The sequence below is a fragment of the Periophthalmus magnuspinnatus genome, chromosome 1 (genome assembly GCF_009829125.3).
Source record: "Periophthalmus magnuspinnatus isolate fPerMag1 chromosome 1, fPerMag1.2.pri, whole genome shotgun sequence".
NCBI lineage: Eukaryota > Metazoa > Chordata > Actinopteri > Gobiiformes > Gobiidae > Periophthalmus > Periophthalmus magnuspinnatus.
The window spans coordinates 34,143,405-34,154,242 of record NC_047126.1 but is presented as its reverse complement, the minus strand read 5'-3'; the positions used below and the strand labels follow the sequence as shown (position 1 = coordinate 34,154,242).

General features: G+C 42.5%; 1 protein-coding gene across 2 annotated transcripts; it reads right to left on the bottom strand.

Annotated features, from left to right (window-relative positions):
• Positions 1–2,097: 2,097 nt before the first annotated feature.
• Positions 2,098–10,838, bottom strand: srp68 (signal recognition particle 68). 2 transcript variants are annotated; one of them, XM_033977635.2, is made up of 16 exons: positions 10,691–10,838; positions 10,277–10,343; positions 9,738–9,851; positions 9,470–9,665; positions 9,022–9,104; positions 8,810–8,919; positions 8,664–8,743; positions 8,423–8,563; positions 6,069–6,167; positions 5,940–6,001; positions 5,719–5,869; positions 5,019–5,113; positions 4,494–4,623; positions 4,332–4,407; positions 4,201–4,253; positions 2,098–3,383 (listed from the first exon to the last, which is right to left on the bottom strand). In XM_033977635.2, exons 1-16 carry the CDS (start codon positions 10,776–10,778, stop codon positions 3,156–3,158), a joined length of 1,773 nt encoding a protein of 590 aa, XP_033833526.1. In that variant the 5' UTR covers positions 10,779–10,838; the 3' UTR covers positions 2,098–3,155. The 2 variants fall into 2 exon arrangements, with proteins under 2 accessions (XP_033833526.1, XP_033833653.1); XM_033977762.2 differs by having other exon boundaries at positions 5,940–5,998; positions 10,691–10,814.

Below are 10,838 nucleotides of genomic sequence, written 5' to 3'. Positions count from 1 at the left end.
AATGCCCTTGTTGATGGAAGGATGTTTTCACTCAAAATTTCAAGGGGGGGGGGGGGGGAACGACAGACTGGGATCATAACAGTTGAGTTTTTACTACAAAGTTCTATTTTGGTTTTATCTGACCATATGACATTCTTCCAACCCTCTTCTGGATCATCCAAATACTCTCTAGCAAACTTCAGATGGGCCTGAACATGTACAGGCTTGAGCAGGGGAGCACGTCTGGCACTGCAGGATTTGAGTCCCTGATTGTAGCCTTTGTTACTTTGGTCCCAGCTCTCTGCAGATCATTCACCAAGTGTGGTTCTGGGATTTTTGCTCACTATTCTTGTGATCATTTTGACCCCACGAGGTGAGATCTTGCTTAGAGCCCCAGATTGAGGGAGATTATCAATGGTCTTGCATGTCTTCCATTTTCTAATAATTGCTCCCACAGTTGATTTCTTCACACCGACCTGCTTACCTATTGCAGATTCAGTCTTCTCAGCCTGGTGTAGGTCTACAATTTCGTTTCTGGTGTCCTTTAACAGCTCTTTGGTCTTGGCCATAGTGGAGTTTGGAGTCTGACTGTTTGAGGTTGTGGACAGGTGTCTTTTACACTGATACCAAGTTCAAACAGGTGCCATTAATACAGGTAACGAGTGGAGGACAGAGTCTCTTAAAGAAGAATTTACAGGTCTGTGAGAGCCAAAAATCTTGCTCCTTTGTACAAAACATATAAAACTTCATCATTAAACTACTTCTACTCTGCAGTGACAGTGACGTACAAAAGGTTGTGGTAGTAGGAGCAGTATAAATAACATTAGCAGTAGCAGCAGTAGTAGTAACAATAGCATTAGCAGTAGGAGTAGCAGTAGTAGTAGTGGAGGTAACAGTAGCAGGAGTAGTAGCAATAGCATTAGCAGTAGTAGTAACAGTAACAGCAGCAGCAGCAGCAGCAGCAGCAGCAGCAATAGTAGTAGTAGTCATAGTAGCAGTAGTAGTATGAGCAGCAGTTGTAGTAGTAGTATTTCTACTCTAATGACAGTGACTGAGTGACATGCACAAGGCTGGTGGTTTAATTCCAACTCTGACCAGCACACACAGTTGTGTCTTTGAGCTGTACACTCCCTGAACCGTGTAGAGTGGTGAGTGTGTGATTGAGTTGGGCCCTGTGGTCGAGCAGATTTACAGCTTCATCAGTCTGCCCCAGGGCAGCTGTGGCTGCAGCTATAATGCAGCACTTCCACTTGTGGAGTGATTTAATGCAGCGTAAAGTGTAAATACCAAAGAGTTGTTACTGTTTCAATAGAACTTTAACAAAGCAAACTAAAGGAAATATTTCTGCAGAGCGAGACGCATGTTTTTAAAAACTAATTTAAACAGAAAAGTGTAAAAATCCTGTTCAAATACATTTGACTCTGACACATCTGAATAATGTCTTAATAAACACTAACAGAGAACACCATTTTGTGTTTTTACCCTTGAGAGTGTTGCTCTAACAAATACATGTGTACAAATGGCTACATGTGTACAGTCAACACCGGCCTGGAACTCGCTCTGTGTTACTTCGCTCTTGCTAAAGAGGGCTGACATCTGTCTTATACAGTTGTCATTCAGGAGCTTATCAGTGACAGAACACTGCGAGGAATGCAGCCCGGCTGCTCCGAGTGACCACGGTTCATTCATCCAACCCCTCACTCTGCACACAACTCTACACTTAAGAGTGTGTTCTCTATAGCAGCCTTTTCCAGCCAACACAGGGTTTTAATATTTTATATTGCTCCCACTACTGCTACTGCTGGTTTGAGTCACAGGGGGCACCTGCAATCGCTCTAGAACATACACAAGACTCTACCAGTTCTGAGAGGGAAAGGACTGGACTTAAATGTAAAACATGAGTCACTGTAGAACATGAGCAGAACGCTACAGACCATCAGAACACCCAGTGCTGACCTCAGAGAAACACACTCTTGTAACTATTCACATTTGATGGAATGAATCTAAACACGCTCACACCCACCTGAGGCACGTCTCCACACCTCCCTAAAAGGTGCAGTCCACACACTTCCACCAGACACATTTAAGGAAAATTAATTAAGTCAACACACAAAACTGTTGCTTGATAAACTATTTTAATGAGGACAAAAATGTACAGGTGCTCACTACTACAAACCAGATCCAGCTCAAATTTAGAATAAAGGAACAAAATAAGCCACAACTGATAGTTAAAAAAATGGGATTTACAGGTTCATGGATCAAAATCAATACATAATTTGACCAACTGTACATCCGCGATCTAAAGCGAGGTCACCAAACTTCAGATGGACCCTTCAAAATTTCAGGAGTATTTCTTGGTTCATTCATCATTGTACCTAGCAGCAATAATTAAAAAAAAAGCATAGTACATTTAAACTCCACACAGCCAAGAAAAGCAGCGGGTAACTAAGGCTGAAAATAACAATGATGTCTTTAGAGTTAATAAAGTTCAGACATGGAACATATAAAGATGAAATGACGTGTGTATTTCAGGCAGAGCTCGACGCAGAAGGCGCTTGTTGGGCCATGGGCCATTCTGTCTTAGATGGGACACACTCATTCATTTCTAAACATAAAATAAAACTCATCTTTAACCTGCATTAGCACCCAAATATGATGAGGCAAATAAAGGTCAGAGGTCAGAGGTTCTAATCCTGTTACCTCCTCAAAACAGACCTGGACTTGTGTTTTGTTTCATTCACACATGTTTGAGTAACACTTTATTATTAGTCTGTCATTCCATCTTGTGACGTCATGAAGCGGTAGTTTTCAAGTTAACAGCTCCTTTTACCTTTAGTTCAGTAGAGACTGGCAATTCCAGGGCTGAAATGATCCAAATGAAGGCTGAAATGATCTAGTGAAGGTCTGTGGAGTTTAAAAACACAGTAGGGCACTTCCTGCATCACCACTCAATGAAATCACAAGGTGGAACAACCTAAATATACAGGGTTTGTGTATTAAACATGTGTGAATGAAATAAAACAACTCCGGGTGTGTTTGTGATGAGGAAATGGCATTAGAAAAGAGATCAGAGAATAGTGTCATGGGACCTTTAAACATGGTCGTAGCTGTAGCAAGCTGGATCGCGTGAGGCTCGTGGTGAGATGGCTGTGCTGTACGTTACTTTCTCTTTGGATTTAGCTGCCGAAGCCAAACATGTTCTTGAAGTATCCGGTGAGGCCGCCCTTGCCCTTCTGCTCAACCTTGTCGTCCAGTGGTGGGAACGCGACGTGATTGAGAGCGAGATCGAAAAACAGAGGCTTGCACGGGATTGGCTGGAAGTCAGGAGGGAAGTGCACCAGATTGGGTTGTTTACCAACAAGAGTAGAGTCAAGGTGGAACAAGTCCAAGCGATCACACAGGGGCTGCAAAAAAAACAACAAATAAATAAAACTCAGTCACATAAGCAGTGGTGGAACCTAACCACAGACTATAAAGAAGGCTCCAAATGGAGCTCATTGAGGCTAGTAGTTATAGGGGCCAGTTTGGAGCAAAGTTCCATATTTGGAATTCTGACCACAAACAGCACAGCAACCAAAGAGCCAATCCGGAGCAAGGCTGTTGAAGGTAAAACCCCTTCCTGCCCGCAACAAGGAGTGGGATGTACAGCAACACCGTCAATCAAACCGGTTTCCAATGGTAGAAAAAGCGACCTCGGAGAAAGAAGGCACCTGATTTGTCTGTTATTAATGTTCATATCTTCATTTATAGACACAAAATAAAAACCCCAGGATCATGTAGAGTGGGTTAATATGAACATTTAAGACCAAAATGACGAGTCCAACAGCAGCAGTTACAGGGAGAGGAGCCACAGTCGATGGAGCCGTAAGCGTGTCCATGATCACTTCCAATGTGGAACGCGGCGGCTAGCTAGAAATCACTACATTTAAAGAACTCAAAAAGACCTCAAAATCTGTGCGAAATACTTTTACTTTTAAAAATGTATTTTGTTTTAATGGATTTTTTTTCTCCCAAAAATACTTTAAACACTTTAAGTACATTTTTTAACTTTAATATTTTTACTTAAGTATATTTTTTCATGTGGTACTTTTACTGGAGTAGTTCTTTTCCTCTGGTATCTGTACTTTTACTTAACGAAATGGAGCACTTCTTCCTCCACTGCACATAAGCTCTTCACCTCTAAGTGTGTCAGTTACAGACATGAAAACACTGTGGTCTTACCATGACGTCTTTAACCTGTGGTTGAGTCAGGACTTCAGCATTTTCATCTGAATCTAAAACACACAAAAAAAAATAAAAATAAACTGCAGATTCAAACAAAGGAAACTTGGAATCGTAAAGGCAAAACGGACCTAAAATGGCTGCCGCCTGAAGGGAGTATTTTTCAGCACTGACCCCAGCAATGAGCTCCTGGACATCAGGCAGATCCTGCACAAAACATAAAGGGTCTCAAGTGATTTCAGGACATTTCTGAAGCTTTGTGATTATAGTTCAAAGTTTGCACCAGAACAAACCTTGAGACTGTTGTTGAAGCCTTTAGCCTTGGACTGCACCTCCTTCGCATATTTCAGAACTCTTTCATACAGAACCAAGGCCTCGCTCCATTTTTTCACCAGCACATAAGACTGAGCTATGAAGAAACACCTGCAAGAGCACACAAAAGAGGTTCATAAGACTGAGCTATGAAGAAATACCTGCAGGAACACACAAAAGATGATCATAAGGTTCAAACATGAATATATGGAGAATTCAAGAGCAAAACCCTATCCCCAACTGCTAACCCCCAACTGCTATCCCCCAACTGCTAACGGTTAATGGCCAACCGCTAACCTCCAACCGCTAATACTCACCCCCTACTGATAACCTCAACTGCTAACCCTAACCACTAACCCCCAACCCCCTTTTTGGCCCAGGCCCCCAAATTTCAGTCGACCGGCCTGCTACTAAGAGTCAACGGCAAGCCTCCGGGACTTTTCCAAGCAGCACTGATCTGTTTTTGCTAATGACCTCTTGTGTATGTCATTGAAGAGGAAACAGACCTGTAAGCTTTGTAAACCAGTGTCTTCAGGGACACCTCCTTCTGAAAGATGTGGTCGTCTTCCAGACCCTGCAGAGACGACAGCTCGGCCAAACTCTGGAGGAACAAAGGGATTCGGATTAGAACCACATCAAGAGAAAAAAGGAGGGAGAGTGACAAACCAGACGAGGTACACTCCTTTAGCACTGACCGCTCAAAACAAACACCAAAAACTTCACTGGCATTAAAAGGGCCCACATTACACCATTCTCTGATCTGTTCTGATGTTTCTCATCACAAATAGACCTGGAGTTGTGTTGTGTTTCATTCACACATGTTTAACACAAAAAATCTTGCATATTCAGGCTGAGTCCTTCTCTCAAACCGAAAACACTGTGGCACCTAGATCTCTACTGAACTCAAGGTAAAAGGAGCTGTTCACTTGAAAACTACCACTTCATGACATCATGAGGTGGAACAGGGCATTTTGAACTTGTAGATGTAGACAGACTAATAATAAAGGGTTACTCAAACATGTGTGAATGAAACATAACACAACTCCAGGTATGTTTTTGAGGAGGTAACAGCATGGCTCACATGGCTTAAAGCTCGTCACTAATAGAAATAATCAGGTTCAACATTTGTGCTTTTACCTTTTGGATATTTCATGGCAAAAGTAGAATGTAATCAACAGGGCAAAATTACCCCCCTCCCCCCCGCACCTGCAGGATGATGTCATAGAGGCGAATGAGGTCCTGGGGGCGAGGGCCTCTCTTCTCATCCGTCTGAGGCTCCTTCAGTTTGGCCTGCAGCGTGTGGGCCATGCTCTCATTTCTCTTGACCAGAGTACACAGCTTGATGTAAGTCAGATAGCTGAGGAAATGGAGAGAAAAGACATTTAGTGAGAGCTTAGGGGGTTTATATCCTGAAGAAAAACACTTACCTGTGCAAAAACTGCATGTTGGACACCTTCCCACTCTCTTCAGAGCCTCTTTCTCTCTGCTTCTGTTTAAATCAAACACTGTGACATGAGGACTTTCTCCCCCCTCCATAGATCTGACCCCACACGTACCACTTCAGCTTTCAGCTCCTCCCTCACAGCCTGGATGGTGTCTCTGCACTCAGCCAACAAGGTCTCATACAGGTGCTCTTTGGTCTCCTCATTAGAAGCCTAAAACAGGAGGCAGAGAAATATAATTTTAAATGAAATTACAAATTAATAAATCTAACTTCTTATACCAAACATTTAGGGTTGATCTGTTTTAAGATTGGCAGATAACAAACTGTACTTTAATAGAACTGTGTCATGAACAGCAACGCTGAGGTTAAACATAACCAAGTCTGATACAAAGAGCTCGGGGAGCCCACAGGACTCGGGGAGACTTCTCTACAGGAATGTGATCATAGGATAAGGTATGTGGCCCAACAGGCTGGTCACAATGATGCACAACATCAGTCTGAGTCACATAAATACATAAAAATCAAACTTTTCATTTTGTGATTTGCCCAGCGTTCGGCCCCTCTGTGGCGGAGGCGGTTGGTCCCTTTCAGATGGGAGAGGAATGCTACCAGAAAAATCCTAGTAGTAATACCTGATGGATGGATCACGGCACTGTCATCCACCCACAGGGCAGATGTTATTTAGCCTCTGCTACCAACGCCCTGGTAACGCCCGGCACAACCAGCCTGACTGGTTCAGCACCTTCTGCTCAGGCTCAGGGGAGATACAGGGGACTGATTAGAGGAGGAAATGAGCAAAGGGAGCCTACAGTGTGACCTAGTACCTCACATTCTATAGAAATGACCCATGTAAAATGTGCTCTGGTGCATCAGTTACACTGAAATTTTTGAAAAGAGAATATTAGCAACTGTGGAAAAATATTGTTTGATCAAAAAAAAAAATTAAAAAAAAATAATGTAAAAGTTGATTTTTTCATAACACTTAAAGATTACTTTAGTACAAGAAATTGAGCATGAGTATTGTAATTGACACTGGTACTACAGTTTAAGTTAAAATGCCAAACACAGATCACAGAAGAAATAGAAGTAATTGATAAAGATCGTCTGCTCAGGGTGTGGAGTCTTTTGTGCTCTGGGTGAAATGCTTAGAATGCAGTCGTGCCATGAGACATGCCACACAGGTGAATAGCATTTGGGTGTGCTAGTGTAAACCCTGTACATTCCTTTTACCTGTTATGTGAAAGGAGCATTTAAAAGGGTGTACTTTCAGTGTGCCACCTAGTGGGCATTTAGCAGATTCAACATCTTAACAAGAGCAAATAAACTAATAAAACAGCACTGATCCACAAACGTCCATCAGAACACAGCGTCTGGAAAAGTGCTATTAACAAGGGGGTTCACAACTCACTGTCAATGATTTTCTGAATGAAGTTTTGCATGTTCACATAACAGGGGGCGGGGTTAGAGTCAGCAGACCAGTTAGAAAAATATAGAGGTTAGGTGCGTACTCAGAGAAAAAGCTATGTCACTCATCACGATACACGAGGTGTGTGTGTAGTGTGTAAATGTAGTGTGAAGAGTCCATGTTCAAGTCATGAAAAACAGGCCTGATGTTAAAGAGCACCATAAACCAAATGAAAGCCTGAAGATGAAGACGCACGCCTCCTACATGTATCAGCAAATATTTAGTGTACTAAAGTACGAGTTAACAACAAACTCAACCCACGCAATGAACTCAACACAGGCATAACTGGCATAAGCTCTATCTGTTTAAGATGCCGTCTCTCTCAGGCACTATTCGAACCCTACTTTCGGTTAGGTATACAAGACTACACCTCTCGTCCAAGGCTCCACCCACAAACCTTACGTGACCAGGAAGCTCTATGCAGTGATCCCCATGCTCCCACCAAGCAGCCCCTCAGGGAGGGGCTGCAAAAAAAGTATATATATAAAAAAAAAAAAAAAATCTTTTTAAAGAAAATATTTTAATAACATACTTTGCATTTTCCTAATTTTTTCTATGCTTATTTTATTTGTAGGTATAAATAAAGGGAAGGCAGAGAGGGTGGAGTGCAATCATGACAGTGCAGGGCAGAGCACGTGGGAGCAGAAGGCAGAGGGGGCGAGCCACGCATTTTGCAGACGTACTGTGGGATTTTAACATCAAAACATGACAAGAAGGCGGGACTTGGCAGCGTTTTCACAACAAGGATGGGACGGACGCACTGCCCCTCCTCTCCTGTATGAAGCACTCACCGTCTGAAGCATGCTGATGGACAAAATTAATATGCGATAAACTTGAAAGCTCTATTTTTAATACACCGTTTTTTAGCAAATGCAGCACTTTTAAACCAACAAAAAGGTAACATGGTGATATATATATACATGTTATGTGTTGGAAGTTTCTACCACATAGAAGTGTCATCCACTTTAACTGGACCCAACACCAAAGAGAAGAATACTGACCTGAGCAATGGCTGCCTCGTTGTCTGCAAGACCCAGCAAAAAGATGCGGGCCTTGTCAATCTTGACCGGGACAGTTCGGCCTCGCCATTCGACCTCGCTCATGGTGGCTGCTTGCTTAGTGCGAGCCTGAGTGATGAGAGCCTAGAACAGAGATGTTATATAAAGGCATGTGGTCATTTCTCTCGCAGTGGAAAAAAAAATCTGTGTTTAACATACACTTCTTAATCGAAAATAAAAATACCTCTAATTTTTCAGCCATCATGCCCCCACCTCCGCCCGTCAGCCTCATCTGCATCAGGTCATTGATGGCGTTCTGGTCCCCTACAAACAAAGATTTGAAAAATGGCTCTGAAGTAACTCCCAGCTCTCAACTCTTATGCTGCTTACCAATGTTATAAGCACAGTATCGTATGTTAGGGGAAATCTCCTCTACACGCTGTCGATACAGCACAGCCAGCTCCTCTGTGAAAGCACTCGCAAGCTTCTCATAGATCGTCCTGGTAAAAAACATGGTGAGTTTGTTAAATATTCACAGAAGAAGCAGGATCAGTGGAGCTTTATATGGACCAAACTAATAAAGTAGTACAAACGTAACATACTTGCACTTATTAAAAGCCTCCATGGCACGCTTCCACTCCTGCAACTCAAACTCAACCATACCCAAGAGGTACGCAGTGTAGGCCTGGAACAATACATACATTAGTTTACCCATTAGGTCAATTACACACACAGTGAACAAAAACCCATTATAGGGTCAAGGTTTAAAGAATGAACTTTGTCTAGTTGTTTATTTTCTGAATACAGGGGCTACCGTAGGCCGTAACCCACGCCAAAACAAAAACAAATTAACAGCAGTCTTCACTCACTAGAGCCAGTCTCCAAAACAGACCAATAACTGACCAATAGAACCTTCACATACACTTTTCAGCATAGCAACCAAGTGTCACATACAAAAGCAGTTACATTAACAAAAACAAGTGTCAACTCTGAACTAAACACAAAATACCAGATCATTACAGTAGAAAACGTGTTCAGGTCTGAACCTACTTGTGCCTCCAGTTTAGTCTTTGCATCGACCCGTGGGCTCTCACACAGCTTCTCCAATCTCTCACTGTGCTTGGCGGCTTTGCGCAGCCTAGCCAGCAGATGGAACCGCTTTCTGGGCTCTGTATTAGCCTCCTGTTTCAGCTGCATGGCATAACTCCATGCTCGCTCAGCTTCCATCAGAACTATCAAAAGGTATCTGGAAGAAAAAAAAGGTTTGTCATAAATCTTCATCGATAAACAATTTTACAGGTACTGTACTAAAGCTTACCTGCTGTCAGAAAGCATTTCAACGGTAATTTTCTTTCCCACAAACTTGTGTCGATTACCCATCTTGAATCCAAGAGTCTTGCGTAATCTACGCAGCCTTCGAGAACAATATCCTCTAAAAATAAAAAAAAATGTTCCAATGAAACAGCGCCACACAAACATAAGACAGAAGACAGCATCTGACACATAGACATAATACAGATAGAATACACAATGTCGCAATACTTAAAAGGCTGTGGTTACACACACTGTCATAATCTGATTATGATCTGATTATTGGAGATAAAAGATGATTAAAATTAAAGAGCAAAATCATCTGATTTCTTTCTGATCATGCCCCCTCTGACATTCACATCAGACTGTGCAGTTTGCATGTCTTTTAAGTCATTTTAGAGCTCTACAAACCAGATATTAATCAGATTTTGGTAAATTTATGACCACAGCCAGTGTCTAGATTATGGCTCTCAGTGGACAAGACAATCTGCCCCTGCGACCCTTCATTCAGCATGGTCTGAGGCCAGCGTCACAGGCCTGTCTCACCTGTATCTCTGGTAGTCTCCATGTCTGAGCCCATGCTGCTGCTGGGACTCCTTAATGATCTGCAGGACTGCGGCAATGAGTTAAGACAAAACAGATTCACATGACAGGCCAAACACCAGCACAGAACATCTCTCCAGACAGCAGCATATCTAGTCTGTTTTTATCAATGTAAATATGTTAAAATATTATAAAAAACGTAAACGAGCCGCTTAAGTCAAATAAGATGAAGTGTCTCATTTAACACTGGTCTTTCTTTTGACTTTGTCTTTTTCTACAATAAAAATCAAAAGCGTCGCTGTGACACGTCGCCTTACAGCGCTAACCCTGGAGCTAGCAGCTAACTTTAGCCTCCTCTCGAGCACTGCTCCGACTGACACAAAATGGCAACATCGCATTTCTCGTTGCAAAGGATACTTTCCAATCCCAGGCCACCTTCAGCCAAATTTTCTTTATTTTCATCCGTTGATGAAACTTTGGCTTCATTTTGCTTGTCTGCAGCCATGTCAGAATGCTAAGCTTAGCTGCATACACATGCCCCGAGTCCACAAACCCGAAGAGAAGC

Coding starts and splice junctions, on each gene's coding strand:
- srp68 (XM_033977635.2), bottom strand. CDS start 10,778: ATGGCTGCAGACAAGCAAAATGAAGCCAAAGTTTCATCAACGGATGAA. Junction 8,920..9,021: donor GAGGCTTTTAATAAGTGCAA/GTATGTTACGTT, acceptor GTTTTTTACCAG/GACGATCTATGAGAAGCTTG. Junction 4,624..5,018: donor CTGGTTTACAAAGCTTACAG/GTCTGTTTCCTC, acceptor GTGCTCTTGCAG/GTGTTTCTTCATAGCTCAGT.